At 41.9% G+C, this 21,579-nt stretch overlaps 1 protein-coding gene across 1 annotated transcript in view; it reads left to right on the top strand.

Annotated features, from left to right (window-relative positions):
• Positions 1–19,817, top strand: part of acaa2 (acetyl-CoA acyltransferase 2) — a 49,719-nt gene extending 29,902 nt beyond the window's left edge. The window contains exons 6-10 of the mRNA XM_055660051.1: positions 1,196–1,371; positions 3,414–3,543; positions 4,519–4,589; positions 12,799–12,953; positions 16,773–19,817. Coding sequence (XP_055516026.1) covers positions 1,196–1,371; positions 3,414–3,543; positions 4,519–4,589; positions 12,799–12,953; positions 16,773–16,857 — 617 coding nt within the window. The 3' untranslated portion in view covers positions 16,858–19,817. The remainder of the gene's footprint in view (positions 1–1,195; positions 1,372–3,413; positions 3,544–4,518; positions 4,590–12,798; positions 12,954–16,772) is intronic.
• Positions 19,818–21,579: the final 1,762 nt, after the last annotated feature.

Genomic DNA, 21,579 nt, shown 5'->3' with positions numbered 1-21,579 from the left:
ACATGGCTGTGGTCCAAACATTATGGTGCCCTGAAATGGGTGGACTATGTATAAACACTGCTGTAATTTCTACATGGGGAAACCAAAAATGGCCTTTATTAAAATCTGACAATGTGCACTGTAACTACGTGTGATTTTTTTCTATTACAAATCTCAAATTGTGGAGAACAGAGGCAAATAAATAAATGATGGGTCTTTGTCCCAGACATTATGGAGGGCACTGTAAATGACAGACAACAAAGAGCTCATCATTTACACTTGAGGCACACCACTCGGTCATGGGCTTCCAGCATAAAAAAACAGTCTTCCACCCTCACCCACTGCTTCCTATTATCACACCAATTATGTATTCAATTATCTAGCTCTCCCCGGATCCCATGTAATCTAACCTGCCAGAGTGGTCTACCATGCAGAACGTTATCAAAAGTCTTGTTGAGGTCCGTATAAACCACATCTACTGCCCCTGAAATCTAGAAAAGTGTTCAATTACCGAGAAATAGAAAGCCACAGACCTCATCGACCTTCGTGGTTACTTCTGCAATAAACTCAATCAAATTTGTGGGACACAATCTCCACTCACGATGCCATGCTGACTATCAATGATCAACACCTTTCAAAATGCATGTATATTTTATCCCTCAGAATTAGTTACAAATATTGCACTACAAATAGCTGAAGAGCACAAGGAGATTGTTAAACCAGTCATCAACACATATTTGTATTTTTCTTTTAATATTTAAGCTTAATTGGAAACACAGTTAAAAAAAATTAAAACCTGAATGAGAAACCAATTTAACGATTCATGTGGTACTTAGCAATTTGTGAAAAAGTCCAACTAGTAATGTATTTTTGTATAAATTACTGAAAATATCTTTAGAGAGAAGTTGATGTATCTATGGAAAAAACAGCAACAATCTCTAACATTGTTAAAGAATTGATGAATATCTCTCATTTCAAAGAAAAATATCAATAAACATCTGAAACCCTCAGGTTCACTCTAACGATTGATTTAATGCATAATATTTTCAGTGACATTTAAATCTGCTTTTGAAAAATGTTTTGTCATCCATTCGTGTTTATTAGAGAGGAAATTGGGACAGAAACTGTAACATTAAAGATTGAGAAATAAGTTGGAAGATGCATGTATGCATTTATTGTGATAAAATATACATGTGTTGCTGTTGATGTGATTCAGCTCATGATGCCGGTTACTTCAATGAAGAGATGGCTCCCATTGATCTGAAAATCAAGAAAGGAAAGGAAACTTTAGCACAGGATGAACACCCTAGACCACAGACCACTGCAGAACAGATGGCTAAGCTACCGACCGTGTTCAAGGCAAAAGGCACCGTCACGGCAGCAAATGCTTCGGTATGTTCCAAAACGCTTTCCTTCTGAATTAACTGGTTAACGAAATGTGCTATCAGATAGCTTTGTTTCTCCAGTTTAGATGATTTTTCCTCATCCACGCATGCTCATTATGATTCCTTGCATTTGTCAATCTCTGTTCCCTTGTCAAGTAAATCCACCCATCTCCCTGGCCACTTGCCTTGGGTAATGCAAATTGTTCCTAGTTTTGGCATCTGAAAAAGAGTTCCCTTCCATATATTTAGCCATTAGCAAGTGGTCTACTTCCATCTGTTGCATTCCTTTCCCTGGCAGGATTCCACTCATGCTGATGTGAGCCATGAACCTGTTTCTGTGTGGCAAGTTCTATGTTCATGTTAAAATATGACCTTGGGTGACTGTCAGGTTTTGTTAAACCAGGTGGAGTACTTTGGGACATTATTGCTACATCGTGGTAAATAGGTGAATTGCCTTTTCTTTGTGTGTGAGCAATCTAGACATGTGAGCAATCTTGGTCAGCATGGGCATGTTGGGCCGAGAGGCCTGTTTCCATGCTGTACAACTAATATTTGATCCTGAGGTGAGTTTCTTCCCTTAGGCCCACTATTACTTCCCAGTCTCTGCTTATTCTCATTGTAAAAGTTCACTAGCTTTTCAACCTCAGACCATCTGTAATATGTTTACATATTCTGTTACACAGACAATAGGTATAGGTGTAGGCCATTCAGCCCTTCGAGCCAGAACTGCCATTCAATGTGATCATAGCTGATCATCCTCAGTCAGTACCCCGTTCCTTCCTTCTCCCCATATCCCTTAATTCCGCTAGCCCAAGATCTCTATCCAAGTCTCTTTTGAATGCATCCAGTGAATCGGCCTCCATTGCCTTCTGCGAATTCCACAAATTCACAACTGTGTAAAAAGGTTTTTCCTCGTCTCAGTTCTAAATGGCCTACCCCTTATTCTTAAACTGTGGTCCCTGGTTCTGGACTCCAACATCAGGAACGTGTGTCCAATCCCTTAATAATTTTATATGTTTGTATAAGCTACCCTCTCATCCTTCTAAATTCCAGCAAACACAAGCCCAGTCGCTCCATTCTTTCATCATATGACAGTCCCGCCATCCCAGGAATTAACCTCGTGAACCTACACTGCACTCCCTCATGAGCAAGAATGTCTTTCCTCAAATTAGGAGACCGAAACTGCACATAATATTCCAGGTGTGGTCTCACCAGGGTCCTATACTACTGTAGAAGGACCTCTTTGCTCCTATACTCAACTCCTCTCGTTGTGAAGGCCAACATGCCATTAGCTTTCTTCACTGCCTGCTGTACCTGCATGCTTACTTTCAGTGACTGGTGTACAAGGACACCGAAGTCTCGTTGTACTTCTCTTTTTCCTAACCTGACACCATTCAGATAATAATCTGCCTTCCTGATCTCGCCACCAAAGTGGATAACCTCACATTTATCCGCATTATACTGCATCTGCCATGCATCTGCCCACTCACCCAACCTGTCCAAGTCACCCTGCATCCTCATAGCATCCTCTTCAGAGTTTGCACTGATACCCAGCTTTGTGCCATCTGCAAATTTGCTAATGTTACTTTTAATTCCTTCACCTAAATCATTAATGTATATTGTACTGTTGAGCTGCTGCAAGTAAGAATATCATTGTTCTATCTGGGACATATGACAATAAAATGCTCTTGACTCGTGACCCAGTGCTGTGAGCTTGAGAATGTATTTTACTTTTACAAGTGTTATATTTATCCTCCCCTGAATCAGGAGAGCTGAGGTTGGTTGGATTACTCGAGTTGGTTAGACTCCTGCAGCTAGCATTACAGGGATCAAAATAAGATCTTTCCATGGGATGGTCATTTCTTTTTATGAGGCATTTGTTGAATCATTGCATATTGCTAATATTGTACTTCATTTGGATGTACAAGTCAAATAAAACAGTGACAGCATGGTATAAACAGTGAGAGAGATTGTACCCATATTATTGAGTATATGTAACATGATTTGACCAAAATCTGCATTTAAGTTTTTTTTATGCATTCCCATCAGGGAGTGTGCGATGGTGCTGCTGCAGTGATATTGGCCAGTGAAGAAGCAGTCCAAAAACACAAGTTAACGCCATTGGCCAGAATAGTGGCTCATCATGTATGTGGATGTGATCCAAGCATTATGGGAATTGGTGAGTCGTATTGCATTGTAACTATGGTAACTAATTTTGAAGAAGTGCTGTCCCAGGTTGGTAAATGGACAGGGAACACAATTTGTGATGGGATATTGCACAGATAATTAAGTATTACACTTAATAACTGAATACTAACATTATTTGTTCCATTAAATGGGAGTGTATGCTGTCTTGACAAGTTCTTGATTATAATAACAGAATGGATTTATTTCATTTATTGAAGTTAAATTCACCATTTGTTCTGGTGAGATTTGAACTGCTGTCACTGGATCATTCATAAATCTGCTGTAAAGTGATGCCTCATTAATGATGCCCATGAAACTATTGTGCTGCTATAAATTCCCATGTTGTTGACTAATGTCCCATTTTGGGCAATCTGTAATGCCAGTCTCAAAGAAAAGTCGTCAATTTTTAAACTGGTCTCTGAAATGCCCAGCAATAAAAGCTGATGGTGTCAGTTGTTGATATAATGGGCAAAGGTGGACAGAGTTTGAGAATGATTGATTATGGTTTCATGTACAGTTTAGTAGCATATCAATATTGATTAGTGGCGCACCAATCTTCATTACTTAGGTTTGTCAATAATAAGCTATTGCTTGGTCAATCAATGTTCAATGAGTACCAGGGGAAGAAAATATAACATGAAATCTGCCTAAAACTGATCCTGCCTAACATTTATTTTTTCAAATTATGATGAAGTAACAAATACTAAGAACACAAACATTGGGCAGTATGTCTTTGTTCAAATAATATTTTGTTATTTTAAGTATTCTAGGTCAATCATTTTTAGTGAAGGTGCATAATTCTTTCATCGGAAAATACTTCTGCGATACTCTGCAGCAGGTTAAGCTGAAGAGCATGTTTCCTTCTGTATAATGGAATAGAGGACAATTTAGTGTAAGATCTTAAATGCTCACCTTTTAAATTGCATTGAGTAGCTTTTTAAATAGCTCTTTTATCTGTCGCTGACAGGTCCTGTGCCAGCAATTGGTGGGGCCCTGGAGAAAGCAGGATTATCCTTAAAGGACATGGATCTAGTAGAGGTCTGTACAAAGCTTGTGCCCAAAATGAATGTTGGGAGTGTATTGGAGAGGCTGAATGGTCTAGTAATATCAATGTTGCAATTTTCCTGATCTTATTCCTGACTCCTTGCTGTTTTGTTTATGGTAACTTTGCCCTGGGTTTGCTTTTACCTACCTTGTAAGTCACAACAGCAAATTTCAATATAGTGTTCAATAATGGGTGGAGTGTAGACAAAAGAAACTGCAGATGCTGGGTTACAAAAATGACACACAGTGCTGGAGTAACTCAGTGGGGTCAGGCAGCATCGCCAGAGAACATGGAGAGGCGATGTTTCGTATCAGGGCCCTGCTGTCTGAAGAAGGGTCCTGACCTGAAACATCCCGCAAGGTTCTTTCGCTCGTGTCTCAGATGACGTATAGCCCGCTGTTGTCGTCCAACATGTCGAGAGAATTAGTCGCCCGAGGCGTCGTGTCGTGTCATCATTTCGGGGGATCGCCACGAGGTGGCTTCTGTCATGATCCACACCCCCCAAGGTCATAAGTGATGGGAGTAGAATTAGGCCATTCAGTCCATCAGGTCTTCTCTGCCATTCAATCATGGCTGATCTATCTCTCCCTCTAACCCCATTCTCCTGTCTTCTCCCCATAATCTCTCACACCTGTACTAATCAAAAATCTAACTATCTCTGCCTTAAAAATATTCACTGACTTGACCTCTACAGCCTTCTGTGATAAAGAATTCCACAGATTCACCACCATCTGACTAAAAAAAATGTTGTCGTCCAACATCAATACCTTCCTAAAAGAACGTCCTTTTATTCTGAGGTTATTACCTCTAGTCCTAGGCTAGACTCTCCCACTAGTGGAGAGTCCTATCGCTTTTAGGTCTGGTGATAGGGCTTTATACAGCACGGCCCGAGCTAACCTGAAGAGAGGCATCAGAGAGGCCAAATCAAACTACAGGAGGAAAATAGAGGACCACCTGGACAGTAATAACAGCAGGCAGGTGTGGCAGGGGATCCAGTATCTCACCAACTATAAGACCAACCTTGGAGCTGTTGAAGGTGACGCCTCGCTGGCAGAGGAGCTGAACCACTTCTTTGCTCGCTTCGACATGGTCCACAGCAGCCTAACCCTCAAGATAGAGGAGCATGAGGTGAGGCGCACGCTGCGGGCCATCAATCCAAGGAAGGCTACTGGACCTGACGGCGTCTCTGGACGCGTGTTGAAGGACTGCGCAGACCAGCTGGCTGGAGTCTGGACGAGGATTTTTATCCAGTCCATGGCCCAGTCCACTGTTCCACCCTGTTTGAAGTCCTCCACCATAGTCCCCTTGCCCAAAAAAAAACAACATCTCCAGCCTCAACGACTACCGGCCAGTCGCACTCACACCAGTGGTGATGAAGTGTTTTGAAAAACTGGTCCGGGGTCATATCACATCACTCCTGCCCCGAAGCTTTGACCCCCACCAGTTTGCGTACAGAGCAAATAGATCTACAGAGGACGCTGTAGCCACAGCTCTCCATGCTGCACTGTCTCACCTGGAGAAGCGGGGGAGCTACGTGCGGATGCTCTTTGTGGACTACAGCTCTGCTTTTAATACCATCCTTCCCCACAAACTGGTGGACAAACTGGGGGACTTGGGACTTCCACACTCCACCTGCATGTGGATAAATAGCTTCCTGTCGGGTCGCAGCCAGAGAGTCAGAGTGGGCCATCATACATCCACGGCCCTCAGCCTCAGTACCAGCTCTCCACAGGGCTGCGTACTGAGCCCCCTGCTCTACACCATCTACACACATGACTGCACCCCCGCCCACCACAGCAACACTATTGTCAAATTTGCGGATGACACTACGGTGGTGGGACTCATCTCCGGGGGGGACGAGTACGCCTACCGGGATGAGGCGGAGCAGCTGACAGTGTGGTGTGGAAGAAAATAACCTGCTCCTCAACACCTTAAAGACAAAGGAATTAATAATAGACTTTAGGAAGAATAAAACGGACATGGTACCATTGACTATCAGAGGGGACTGTGTGGAGAGGGTGGCGGATTTCCGCTTCCTGGGAATCCATATTGAGGAGGATCTGACGTGGAGCGTGAACACCACTGCGCTGCTGAAAAAGGTCCAGCAGAGACTGCACTTCCTGAGGGTGCTCAGGAAGAATAACATCACTCAGAGACTGCTGCTGCCCTTTTATCGGTGCTCCATTGAGAGCATACTAACATACTGTGTATGCGTGTGGTACACCAGCTGCACAGCGGCTCAGAGGAAAGCGCTCCAGAGGGCCATTGACAACGCCCAGAGGATTGTCGGCTGCCCTCTCCTTACCTTGGAGGACTTACACAGTTCCCGCTGCACCAAAAAAAAACAGAATATCATAAAGGACATTTCCCACCCCGGACACTCCCTGTTTGAACTGTTGCCGTCAGGCAGACGGTACAGATCTACAAGGACAAGGACGAACAGACTAAAAAACAGTTTTTACCCCACTGCTATAAAAGCACTAAATGTAGCCGCCAAGGAACGCAGGGGCGAGACCATATAACCATATAGCAATTACAGCACGGAAACAGGCCATCTCGACCCTTCTAGTCCATGCCGAACACATAATCTCCCCTAGTCCCATATACCTGCGCTTAGGAAGACATACTAAGGGAATGTGGTACACTGTGAAATCGACAGAAGGATGGAGGATTGGGTGTTTATGCGTGCTATTTTCGTGATATTTATTTTAGTTGTTTATCTTTTAATATTTTATCTTGTATGTATCGTTAATGTTTGAATGGTGCACTGACTGGCTGACATTTTTAAATTTCGTTGTACATGGTTCATGTTACAATGACAATAAAGAAACTATTCTATTCTATTCTAGTGGAAACATCCTATCCATGTCCTCCCGATGCTGCCTGACCCCCCCCGAGTTACTGCAGCAATTGGTGTCATTTTTTTTTCAATAATGGGTCCTAGTCCAATTCACAAAGCCTACTTTTCAAGCAAAAATACTGGATTTGTAACACATTTGTTTACTAAATGTCTAAACTGAGAGGATTGAATCCAATCCAATCCAACTTTATTTGTTAAGCACTTTAAAACATCCAATGTTGACCAAAGTGCTGTACAGAAGAATAAACAAGACATCATAAACAGACACCATAACAGCTCACATGAGGCGCAAAAATTACATATGAAATACAACAATAAATTAAAAGACATAAAACGTGAGTAAAAATAATAGCCACGGAATAAAAGCAATCAAAAAATAAGAAATTAAATCAAGTAAATAAATAAAGTCGACATCTTACTGGGTATCAAAGGCCACGGAGAAGAGATGGGTTTTAAGAAGTGATTTAAAAACAGACAGAGAAGAGGCCTGTTTAATGTGGAGAAGCAGATCATTCCATAATTTGGGTGCCGACACAGCAAAGGCACGGTCCCCTCTGAGCTTCAGCTTAGTTTTAGGCCCACTCAGGAGCAGCTGATTATCTGACCTGAGAGAGCGGGCGGGTGTATAAGGGTGTAGAAGCTCAGATAGGTAGGGCGGGGCAAGACCATTCAGGGATTTAAAAGCAAATAAAATAATTTTAAAATGGATCCTAAACTGAATAGGCAACCAGTGGAGTGAGGCTAAAATGTGCGAAATGTGCTCATGTTTACGTGTGCCAGTTAAAAGACGTACAGCTGCATTCTGTACCATCTGGAGACGGGCGATGGAGGACCCACTAACCCCCACATACAGTGCATTACAGTAATCCAGCCGAGTGGTAACAAAGGCGTGGATTACCGTCTCAAAGTGCTGCCTTGACAGAATTGGCTTTATTTTGGCCAGCTGCCTCAAATGGAAAAAGCTTGAAGCAAATTATAGTTATGCTGTCATTAGTTAATTCTGTCCATTTTAGAAGTTTCAGCTAAATTGGCATTCTAGCGCAGCAATTCACTGTCTACCTCCAGGGCCTGATCATATATATCTGAGGACATTGCGGGAAACTAGAGAGGAAATTGCGGTAACACTGGTGGAAATTTACGTGTCGTCCTTAAATACAGGAGAGGTGCTGAAAAACTGGAGGGGGGCAAATGTTGTGCCTCTTTTCAAGAAGGGCTGCAGGGAAAATGCTGGGAACTATAGGCCGGTGAGCTTGACATCTGGAGTTGGTAGGATACTGGAGAGTATTCTGAGGGATAGGTTATACAGGCATTTGGATGGGCAAGGGATGATTAGGGATAGTCAGCATGGTTTTGTACGTGGGAGGTTGTGTCTCACAAATCAGATTTTTTTTAAGATGTGATCAAAAAGGTCGATGAGGGCAGAGCTGTAGATGTTGTGCATGGATTTCAGTAAGGCACTTGACAAGGTTCCGCATGGTAGGCTGCTCTGGAAGATTAGATTGCATGGGATCCAAGGAGAGATAATTTAATGGATAGCAAATTGGCTTTTTGGAAGGAAGCAGAGGTGATGGTTGAAGGTTGCTTCTCGGACTGGAGGCCTGTGACTAGTGATGTACCTCAGGGTTCGGTGCTGGGCTCGTTACTGTTTGTCATGTACATCAATGATTTGGATGAGAATATACAGGGCTAGATTAGCAAGTTTGCTGATGAAACAAAAGTGAGTGGTTTTGCAGATAATGAAGATGGTTGTGAAAGATTGCAGAAGGATCAGGATCGATTGTCCAGGTGGGTGGAGGAATGGTTGATGGAATTAAATACAGAGAAGTATGTTGTCGAACAAGGGCAGGATCTACACAGTAAATGATAGGCCTCTGGGTGGTGTTGTAGAGCAGAGGGATCTAGGAGTACAAGTGCATGGTTCCTTGATGGTCGATTCGCCGGTAGATAAGGTGGTCTAAAAGGCATTTGGCACTTTGGCCTTCATCAGTTGGAGTATTGAGTATAGAAGTTAGGAGGTCATGTTGCAGTTGCATAAGACGTTGGTGAGACCGCATTTAGAATATTGTGTTCAGTTCTAGGTACCATGTTATAGGAAAGATATTGACAAGCTTGAAAGGGTTCAGAAAATATTTACCAGGATGTTGCCAGGAGGGTGTGAACTATTGGAAGAGGTTGAGTAGGCTGGGTCACTATTCCATGGAGCATAGGAGGATGAGGGGAGAACTATAGAGGTATACAATATCATGAGATTAATAGATCGGGTAGAAGCACAGAATTTCTTGCCCAGAGTAGGGGAATCGAGGACCAGAGGACATAGGATCAAGGCGAAGGGGAAAAGATTTAATAAGAATCTGACGGGTAACCTTTTTACTCAAAGGGTGGTGGGTGTATGGAACAAGCTGCCAGAGGAGATGGTTGAGGCTGAGGCTATCCCATCGTTTCAGAAACAGTTAGATAGGTACAGTGCCCTCCATAATGTTTGGGACAAAGACCCATCATTTATTTATTTGCCTCTGTACTCCACAATTTGAGATCTGTAATAGAAAAAAGTGCACATTGGTTAAAGTGCACATTGTCAGATTTTAATAAAGGGTATTTTTATACATTTTGGTTTCACCATGTAGAAATTACAGCTGTGTTTATACATAGTCCCCCCATTTCAGAGCATCATACTGTTTGGGGCACGGCAATGTCATGTTTAATATTTTGTTGCATATCCTTTGCATGCAATGACTGCGATTCATGGACATCACCAGTTGCTGGGTGTCTTCTCTGGTGATGCTGTGCCAGGCCTGTATTGCAGCCATATTTAGCTTATGCTTGTTTTGGGGGCTAGTCCCCTTCAGTTTTCTCTTCAGCATATAAAAGGCATGCTCAATTGGGTTCAGATCGGGTGAGTGACTTGGCCACTCAATAATTGACCATTTTTTAGCTTTGAAAAACTCCTTTGTTGCTTTGGCAGTATGTTTGGGATCATTGTCTTGCTGTGGAATGAACCGCCAGCCAATGAGTTTTGAGGCATTTGTTTGAACATGAGCAGATCGTGTCTATACACTTCAGAATTCATTATGCTACTACCATCAGCAGTTATATCATAAATTAAGATAAATGCCAGTACCTTCAGCAGCCATACATGCCCAGGCCATAACACCCCCACCATCGTGTTTCACAGATGACGTATTATGATTTGGATCTTGGGCAGTTCCTTCTCTCCTCCATACTTTGCTCTTGCCATCACTCTGAAATAAGTTAATCTTCATCTCATCTGTCCACAAGACCTTTTTCCAGAACTGCGGTTGCTCTTTTAAGTACTAGTAACCTGGCCATCTTATTTTTGCGGCTAACCAGTGGTTTGCATCTTGCAGTGTAGCCTCTGTTCATTAAGTCTTTTGCGGACAGTGGTCATTGACAAATCCACACCTGACTCCTGAAGAGTGCTTCTGATCTGTCGGACAGGTGTTTGGGGATTTTTCTTTATTATAGAGCGAATGCTTCTGTGATCCGCTGTGGAGGTCTTCCTTGGCCTGCCAGTCCCTTTGCGATTAGGAAGCTCACCAGTGCTCTCTTTCTTCTTATTGATGTTCCAAACAATTGATTTTGATAAGCCTAAGGTTTGGCTGATGTATCTAACAGTTTTATTCTTGTTTCTCAGAGTCATAATGGCTTCTTTGACTTTCATTGGCACAACCTTGGTCCTCTTGTTGATAAACAGCAATAAAAGTTTCCAAAGGTGATGGATAGACTGGAGGAAAGACTATGTGCTGAGAGCTCTTATACCTCAGCGGATGACACTACGGTGGTGGGACTCATCTCCGGGGGGAACGAGTACGCCTACCGGGATGAGGTGGAGCAGCTGACAGTGTGGTGTGAAGAAAATAACCTGCTCCTCAACACCTTAAAGACAAAGGAAGTAATAATAGACTTCAGGAAGAACAAAACGGACATGGTACCATTGACTATCAGAGGGGACTGTGTAGAGAGGGTGGCGGATTTCCGCTTCCTGGGAATCCATATTGAGGAGGACCTGACGTGGAGCGTGAACACCACTGCGCTGCTGAAAAAGGTCCAGCAGAGACTGCACTTCCTGAGGGTGCTCAGGAAGAATAACATCACTCAGAGACTGCTGCTGTCCTTTTATCGGTGCTCCATTGAGAGCATACTAACATACTGTGTATGCGTGTGGTACACCAGCGGCTCAGAGGAAAGCGCTCCAGAGGGCCATTGACAACGCCCAGAGGATTGTCGGCTGCCCTCTCCTTACCTTGGAGGACCTACACAGTTCCCGCTGCACCAAAAAATCCCAGAATATCATAAAGGACATTTCCCACCCCGGACACTCCCTGTTTGAACTGTTGCCGTCAGGCAGACGGTACAGATCTACAAGGACAAGGACAAATAGACTAAAAAACAGTTTTTACCCCACTGCTATAAAAGCACTAAATGTAGCCGCCAAGGAACGCAGGGGCGATACAGACTAAGGGACTGTGGTAACTGTGGAATCGACAGAAGGATGGAGGGTTGGGTGTGTATGCGTGCTTTGTCCGTGATATTTATTTAGTTGTTTATCTTTAATATTTTACCTTGTATGTATCGTTAGCTTTTAGAAATGTTTGAATGCTGCACTGACTGGCTGACATTTTAAATTTCGTTGTACATGGTTCATGTTACAATGACAATAAAGAAACTATTCTATTCTATTCTATTCTACCTGCATTAATGAGGCAATTAAATACACCTGAGCAATTACAAACACCCGGGAAGCCATGTCCCAAACATTATGGTGCCCTGAAATGGGGGTACTATGTATAAACACTGCTGTAATTTCTACATTGTGAAACCAAAAGGTATAAAAATGGCATTTATTAAAATCTGACAATGTACACTTTAACCACATGTGATTTTTTTCTATTACAAATCTCAAATTGTGGAGGTCAGAGGCAAATAAATAAATGATGGGTCTTTGTCCCAGACATTATGGAGGGCACTGTACATGGATAGGACAGGTTGGAGGGATATGGACCATTAGTGTAGCTGGGACATTGTTGCCCCAAGTGTTGGCAAGTTGGGCCAAAGGGCCTGTTTCCACACTGTATCACTCTATGTTTAAGAAGGAACTGCAGGTGCTGGAGAAGGGTTTAGGCCCGAAACGTTGCCTATTTCCTTCGCTCCATAGATGCTGCTGCACCCGCTGAGTTTATCCAGCTTTTTTGTGTACCTGTAGCACTATGACTGCTTTAATAAATGAACAGTCAGGGTAAATATTTTATTTTGTTCAAATCATTTTATTTCAAAATAAAGTTTATGCTGTTCTTGATTTTTATGTATTATGTTTTCTCTAAAAGGTAAATGAAGCATTTGCTCCTCAGTATTTGTCTGTGCAGAAAGCTTTAAAATTGGATCCTGAAATTACCAACGTAAATGGAGGTGCCATAGCATTAGGCCACCCATTGGGGGCATCAGGAAGCAGAATAACAGCACATCTAGTTCATGAGCTGAGGTATGAGAAATACATTTATCTGTTTGAATGTTTGTCTGACAAAATTATTTGAAGTTGTTGTTTGTATTTCTATATTCAAAGATCAGGTAGCAAAATAGTACAGCTTGAATGCATTGAACTTTCACTTGTTCCACTACAAGTTCTCTACAAACTATATTCCTACATTCAAAGCAAGCTATTACAAGGAGAGATTGCATCAAACTCTGATACTTGTAACAGAGGGGTGCATTTTCATTTGCCCTGAAAAAATATAAAGTTCTAGAAATAATCATTTATAATTCAGAACGTGTATTCATGTACCTGTACACTGTCAATTGTAAACGTGTATTGTCTTTCCGCTGACTGGTTAGCATGCAACAAAAACATTTTACTGTACCTCAGTACACATGACAAAACTAAACTTAAGATCAAGAATGTGTGCACATTATAAGATGTGCCTCTATCACCAGCTCAGAAAAAGAATGCAGTTCAATAACAGCAGGTGTTCGTAAATTAGAATAAACATTATTATCAGTATTCTTACCCTTCCAGCTTCCTTCCTTTCTGCTCCAAAATGTTCAAGTTGTGTGTGTATAACAACATGCAATGGTAATAGATTTAATGGGGACAAATAGCTTTGGTGAATGAGGATTCCTTTAGCTGATATGCTAATCACAGGATAAACCACTGAGAATGGGATCTTAAATGGCCTATCCCAATTTATGGATGTTGGGAACTCCCAATGCTACCAAAAATATTTAAAGCTCAAGGACTATTTTAAAATTAAAAATATGTTTAAATTGAGAGGGATCCCTGACACCAGTCCCTTAGATACCGGTTTTGTCTGGATTCTAAAGGACTGATAATTGATGTATTTTGGGAAATTTTGTTCCATATTTGCTATTCTGATGAAGACTTCTGTCAGAAAAGGTAAGGTATCATTCTTCTTATGGACTCTATTATGTTTCCTATATTTTTATATGCTATGAATATTTTTAGAAGAGTAAATGGTGCTCTTGCAAATGTTTTGTTTGTGAAATTAATCACATTACCTTTATTGATTCCTGTCCAATGCCCTAATATTGTGCGCAGCTATTTTGTGCATAATTGATTGGGACATAATCGCTCGTGTAGTTTTTACAGGAATTTTAATACAGGAAAGAGATCTCGAGTCATCCTAAAGTATTTAAGGATAGTATAAAGCCAAAAACAACAGATAGTAAAAGGTAGTGACAAAGAATTTCGTTACAATTTGGGATTTTATAGGGGGATCTTAAAGGAAGAGAGGAAGTTTGGAATATGGATTCTTTAAAAAAGGGAATGATGCAGATTAATTAAAATTCAGCCAAGAATATCAAGAGAGCCACAAATATTTTCATTTGTTTAAAACATTACAGATTTTGATCTCAATTTTAAAGATATTTCAGATTTTGTTTTGCTTCCTTTTGTCTGGAAATTTGTTTCCTGATTTACAGCAGAGGAGGAGATCATTTGGCTCATTGCATCTGTGCTAACCAAAACCATGTCTTCAGTCTATCTCCCCCCCCCCCCCACCCCCAGTCTAGCGAGAGCAGATGAATTCATATGTTCATAAAAGGAAAATAAAAACCAGTTGTGAAATATTATGAAAGTTTGTTGGATTTGTAAGTTTTTGGTGATGCACTGGGCTATAATTACTGCCAGGCAAGCTCTGTCCTTGGAGAAATAATAACTGGTGTATCATTTTGTTTAAATAATTCAAAATTTAATGACATAGATCTGCCTGTGAAAACATTTAGCGAAGTTCAAGAGAGAATTCATGGACATATCGAATCTCCACAATCTAAGGAAGTAGAGGTGTTGATGGGCTTTATATAGGATTGCATCAATATGCTGGATCCATTACAAATCTTCAGAGATATGCATGCCCAGGAATTTGAAGCTTTTGATTCTCCCCCACTGTCCCATCGATGAAGACCATATAACCAATTTGTGGATCCTTGTTGTTCTTCTTCCAAAATGCACAATCAGTTCCTTGGTCTTACTGACATTACGAGCAAGGTTGTTGATCTGGCACCATTTAGTTAGTCGATCCATCTCCCTCCTGTACTCTGACTCATTATTTATAAGTCGTCCAACAACTGTGGTGTCGTCGGCAAAATTGAAGATGGAGTTTAAGCTGTGTCTGGCTACACAGTCACAAGTATAGAGTGAGTAGAGCAAGGGGCTGAGAACACAGCCTTGAGGGGCTGAGCACACAGCCTTGAGGGGCTGAGCACACAGCCTTGAGGGGCTGAGCACACAGCCTTGCAGGGCTGAGCACCCAGCCTTGAGGGGCTGAGCACCCAGCCTTGAGGGGCTGAGCACCCAGCCTTGAGGGGCTGAGCACCCAGCCTTGAGGGGCTGAGCACCCAGCCTTGCGGGGTTGAGCACACAGCCTTGAGGGGCTGAGCACCCAGCCTTGCGGGGGGGTTGAGCACCCAGCCTTGAGGGGCTGAGCACCCAGCCTTGAGGGGCTGAGCACCCAGCCTTGAGGGGCTGAGCACCCAGCCTTGATGGGCTGAGCACACAGCCTTGAGGGGCTGAGCACACAGCTTTGATGGGCTGAGCATACAGACTTGAGGTGCTCACATGCTGACAGTTATTGAGGAGGAAATGTTGCTGTCAATTCGTACAGATTGAGGTCAAGATGAGGAAGTCAAGGATCCAACTGCAGAGGGGTGCGCAGTGACCCAGTTCTGTGAGCTTGGTAACCAGTTTGTATTGGATGATGGTGTTAAACGCCGAGCTGTATTCTCTGAACAACAGCCTAAAGTATGTTAGTCGCATATAATCCTCCAACAGGATCCCACCACTAGCCACATCTTCCCATCTCAACCCCTTTCTGCAGAGACCGTTCCCTCCGCAACTCCCTGGTCAACTCGTCCCTACCCACGCAAACAACCCCCTCCCCAGGTACTTTCCCCTGCAACCGTGGGAGATGCAACACCTGTCCCTATACTTCCCCCTTTGACTCCATCCAAGGACCCAGACAGTCTTTTCAGGTTCACTTGCACCTCCTCCAACCTCATCTACTGTATCCGCTGTGTGAACTCCTGCATATCGACGAGACCAAGAGCAGGCTCGGCGATCATTTCACTGAGCACCTCCGCTCAGTCCTCCTCAACCTACCTGATTTCCCAGTTGCTAAACACTTTAAACCCCCCTCCCTTTCCCACACTATCCTTTCGGTCCTGGGGCTCCATTGTCAGAGTGAGGCCCAGTGCAAATTGGAGGAACAGCACCTCATATTTCACTTGGGCAGCTTACACCCCAGCGGTATGAACATTGACTTCTCTAACTTCAAGTAACCCTTGCTTTCCCTCTCTGTCCATCCCTCCCCCTTCCCAGTTCTCCCACCAGGCTTACTGTCTCCGATTATATTTTATCTCTGCTTTGGTGTTAGCTTCTCCCAACTAACAATGATCTATTCTACATTTTCCTTGATCTCCATTCCCTATGTCCTGTTTTCATACCTTATACTTCCTTATCTATACATTTCCTTATCTGTGTACCTTACTCTCCCCTGGCATCAGTCTAACGAAGTGTCTCGACCCGAAACGTCACCCATTAATTTTCTCCAGAGATGCTGCCTGTCCCTGTCCTGCTGAGTTACTCCAGCATTTTGTGTCTATCTTCAGCCTAACGTATGTTTTATTGTCCAAGTTTCCCAGTGCAGAGGGACGAGCCGGTGAGATTGCATCTTCTGTTGTCATCATCATGGGTGCAGGATGCAACTCCAGCACAGTTGTCAATGTTGCCAAGAAATAATTGGGGAGTGCTTCCATTTCACTTTTATCTATTTCATTTTTGTTTTTTCAGACGACGGGGAGGTAAATATGCAGTGGGTTCAGCTTGCATTGGAGGTGGCCAAGGGATCGCCCTTGTGATCGAGAATATGAAGTAAAATAACACCAAGAATGTTCAGCTACAAGATGAAAACCTCTTTATCGATGTTTGTGGCTGCCTTTATTTTGGAGCAGCTGCTCTTGCTTCTGATACTACACTAAGTTCAACTCAATTTCCATTCAATAATGTTACCTGACCAAATACTCGGCATTCCCATTTTGGGTAAAAGATTGGCACTAACTAAAAATGAGCAGTCACTAAAATAAATTGACATTTTACTCATACGTGCAAAAAATCTGGAAATTCTGTAGAAAGCACATCACTATTCTGGAATACCAAAGCACTGCTAACCCTGCTTATTATTTTTGCTATTTTAGTTTATTTTTAATAACTACAAACATTTCCTTGACCCCCTGGTCTTACAAAATATATCTTCTCCTGCTGTTGTGTATGGACTTCCAGACCACAAGATGTTGGACAACCAAAGCCATATTTTTAGATTGCTAAGAGAAATTCTTCACAAATAACCAAAATTCAATTTTAAAAATAAGGAAGTCATGAGTAAGGGTAGAACATGGCTTTTTTTGGCTAGAACTCTTGGGCCATCGGGTACAGGAAAATATTGATGTAAAACCTGTGATGGATTTAAGAAATAATTATGATTTAATGTTTGGAAAAAGGAATGATTGTGAAATATACTTGAGGTTAACTGAAATATAGAAACGTAGATACTTTAGATATGATGGTCTTTTCCTAATTTTAAAGTTGATTATGTTTGTATGTTCCAAGCTTCCCATTTTTCTTGTTCTTTGCCTGTAACCAGACACTGAGTCAGTATTTCTGCCAGGAATTGGCTGAAGTAATTGCATAATGGTTTACTGTCTTGGACCTCAAATGCATAATCATCTATTTAGGGAAGCTAACACTGTGATAACTAAATCTGCAAGGTTTGTTTTCAAACCACAATGAATGTTATGCAAACTGCTCATATGAAACTAGATTAAATATCTTCCTTCTTGTCCCCATAGCATTATTTTAGCATTGCAAATACTCTTGCATTTCTAAGTTTACTAAAATTATCAAACCAAATTTCTGCCACCAAAGATTTCTCTTTAACTAATTTGATGTGATATAATTTTCACTTCTGAAAAATAGGTGCAGGAAGCTCATAAACGCATTTAATTCCTAAGTACATCATGTCAGCGAGCAGAAATCAGGTTTGAGACGAGTCCTCTGTTCATCTGTGATTATATTTTGGTTTGAATAGTTTGCTCTTTGAGTATTATTAGTAAAGCAGTTTAATAAATTGCTTTCCGCAAAATAAGACGAAAAGACATAGGAGCAGTATTAGGCCCATCGAGACTGCTCTGCTATTTTTCCCTCTCAGTCCACTGGAAAGTTAGGGTGCCTATAAAAAATGATTTGGGACTTCTTTTCATTCAATCATTAACGGGCCTGCCCCACTGTACAAGCTAATTCAAGAGTTCTTCCGAGTTTCCCCTGATTCGAACTCGGAGAATTACGGGAATAGCCGCTCGTAGGTACTTGGGGCTCACGTGGACATTTTTCACCATGTTGAAAAATCTTCACGAGCTTACCGCGTTTCCCGACTACCTGCCGTTAGCGTTAAGAGCCGCTAAGAGACGTCCCGAGCTCCGACGTACCCGCTACGTACATTCTACGTGCATACCGCGAGTTTGTTTTTTTTAAACTCGGGAGAGCTCTTGAATTACCTCGTACAGTGGGGCAGGCCCTTAAGCATAATCCCTAGGTAAGGATGGGTGATGAGGATTTGTTCCAGAGCTCCATTCCTGGTTTGTATTAAGGTAGGCTCTGGCATAAAAAAAATATGAACAGAAAGAAAAACTCCAAGAAAGTCGCTATGCTGCTTATTATTTGATGATATTTGTAGGAAACTGTAATTATAGAACAGTTCATGGCAAAACCCTTAAACCTCTAGCACCCAGTGTATCCCAAAGCCTGGGTCACTAGCAAAGTCAAAGTAGACATGGTAGATGAAATCACCAAGAATTCCCTGCTGGACGACAGTTTAATAAACAAATTCTGGTGCCCTACTGTTTTGATCTCCGGGATCTCTTTGGTGCGTGGCACTTCCATAGATATCAGCTGATATGAAACATTCACTCGATAACGGAGGTACAGCAGTTTCTGGAATCTCTATAATTTGGATACTCTCCAAATTACTATAAACTCTTGAATGCAAATTAATCTTAGGACTGTCACGCCTAAATTTATATATTTTTAAATTGAATTTGGTGGAATTTTCTTTTTGGGATGCTCAGGATTTTCTTGTTATAATTCTGACACTTTATTTAGTAATAAGGTGGAAACTTTTTACAGCACTTTTCAAATATGAAATGTAAAACTGGATAATGGCAAATTGGTCATGGAAATCTCGATAATTATGCACAAATATCTTTCTTTTCAAAAACCTGATAGTTTCATGTATGTTTGTGTTGCCATATCAGTTCTGAGAAAGCACTTATAATATCACATTGTTTCTGAATGCCATTCAATGGAGATGCCTTTGTAGGCAAGAAATACCAAAATACAAAAATAAGTAGCGTTGCATCGCCTATACATTTATCTCCAAGAAACAAAATTTGCCACATCACTCCTGAAGGAGGGCATTTGTATGTTTCTGACATCTTCTATACAGTAATCGCTGACAGTAGTTTCTGAAGGTGGTTTAGTTGAACTCTACTAATATCCATGGTCTGATCAACACAGAATAAGAAGGGGCACCTTTTAACTAATGAACATTGGAAAAAATCCATCATTTCCTTTTATTGCTGAAAATTGTGCATGAGACAATATTGCTTTTACCTGTTTTTTACCATAATTTTGTAACAAATATATCCGTATAAACAATGAATCGTGCCTTAAATATGTTGATCTACTTTTGATGCTACAATGGAAAATAAATTGTTATTTTTTGCCATTTTGAATTTCTTGCATGTAATATGCATAATAAAAATAAAATGTCATTATTATTTTTATCTTAGTTTTTTTTTAAATCTAGTCTATCCCCCTTTTTATGGCTGCTTACAATGTTAACCAAAGAGGTGATGTCTTGGAAACCTATCACTGATGCTAAGCAGTAGCAGTAAGTGTAAGAATAGCTTTTCTTTCTGGGGTCAAAAACTCCCAACACTCCCAACAAGATTAAAAGCTTTGTGGTTGACAAAACCTAGGCACAGCCAGTTTCTACCCCAGATGGAGAACGGTTTATCATACACTAAAATCAGGAGACTGTTTTCATGCTGTATCTCAAAATTAAAGGGCAAAACTGTCAAAATGGGCTTTAATCAGTTGGTTTAAAGGGGAAAGCCCTTGCGCTGAGCACTTTCAGAATCGTACAGCATAGATAAAAGTCCTTCCATGTCCATGCTACCCATTGTATCCATCTATCTTCGTCCCGTTAGCTTACTTTGGGTCTGTGGCTTTCTATTCTCGGCAATCGAACGACTTTTCTAGATGCCATGAGAGTATCTGCCTCCAGTACATCTTCAGACACATATTCTGAAAATAGATCCCCCCTCCCCACCCAGATTCCCTCTTTTTTCTGCTGCCGTTGTCCTCTGTAGATGGTACCCTCCATTTTCTAAGTAACTGCTCAAACCAAGGCAAGTTAGGTTGGTTGTTCATTCCATCTGTGCATTGTGCACTGTTTACAGGATAGGTGACAGAATTTTCCCTTTCAAGTCCCTTTTAAGTATTTTGGCGCTCACCCTAAACCTATGCTCTCTAGTATTTTTATTCCCGTTCCTTGGTGGAAAAGACTGCATTCACATTATATATGTCCGTGATGATTTTATTCACCTCTATAAAATCACCCCTTTGTTTCCTACTCTCCAAGGAATAAGGCCTTAGCCTGGCTGACCCCTCCCTATAGCTCAGGCCCTTGAATCCCAGAAACATTCTTGTGAAAAAAAAATATTGGAATACCTCAGCGAGTCAGGTAGCATTTCTGGAGAACATTTGTAGGAGAACATTTCTGGAGAACATAGGTGACATTTCAGACCATGGAGTCATAATGCATGGAAACAGCCCTTTTGGTGCAACCTTTCCATGCCGACCAACAAGCCCCATCTACACTAGTCCCACCTGCTCATGTTTTGATAATATCCCTCTAAACTGGGACCCTTCTTCAGACTGATTGCGGTGGAGAGGAGAAAGCTGGAAGAGAGGTGGGAGCAGGATAAATCCTGGCGAGTTGTAGGTGGGTAGACACAAAAAAGCTGGAGCAACTCAGCGGGACAGGCAGCATCTCTGGAGAGAAGGAATGGGTGACGTTTCGAGTCAAGGCCCTCTTCAGACCTGATATAGAAGGTGAGCGGGTTTGGATAGGCAGATGGTTGGACAATGGCACAGATTAAAAGGCAAAAGTATCAGATAAGGATAGAAAATAACTAGCACTAGAGTAAGGAATATGAGAAAGGGAAGGGGGAAAAGAAGTGTAAATCCAGATGGAATATAGATACATGGATTTATGTACACATCGAGAGTGGTAGGTTCCTGGAACGTTCTGTCAAGGGAGATGGTAGAAGCAAATATGATAGCAACAATTAGGCATTTGGACAGACATGAACAAGCAGTGAGGGAACAGAGGGATATGGAGCATATGCAGGCAGATTATACTAGTTAGATTGACATGGTTGGCACAGCCACAATGGGCTTATGAGCCTGTTCCCACCACTAGCCACATTTTCCCATCTCCACCCCTATCTGATTTCCACAGAGAGCGTTTTCTTTTCAA

This window comes from Leucoraja erinacea, chromosome 1 (assembly GCF_028641065.1).
Source record: "Leucoraja erinacea ecotype New England chromosome 1, Leri_hhj_1, whole genome shotgun sequence".
Lineage (NCBI taxonomy): Eukaryota > Metazoa > Chordata > Chondrichthyes > Rajiformes > Rajidae > Leucoraja > Leucoraja erinaceus.
Note: the sequence above shows the minus strand (reverse complement) of the source record. Positions and strands in the feature narration are given on the sequence as shown.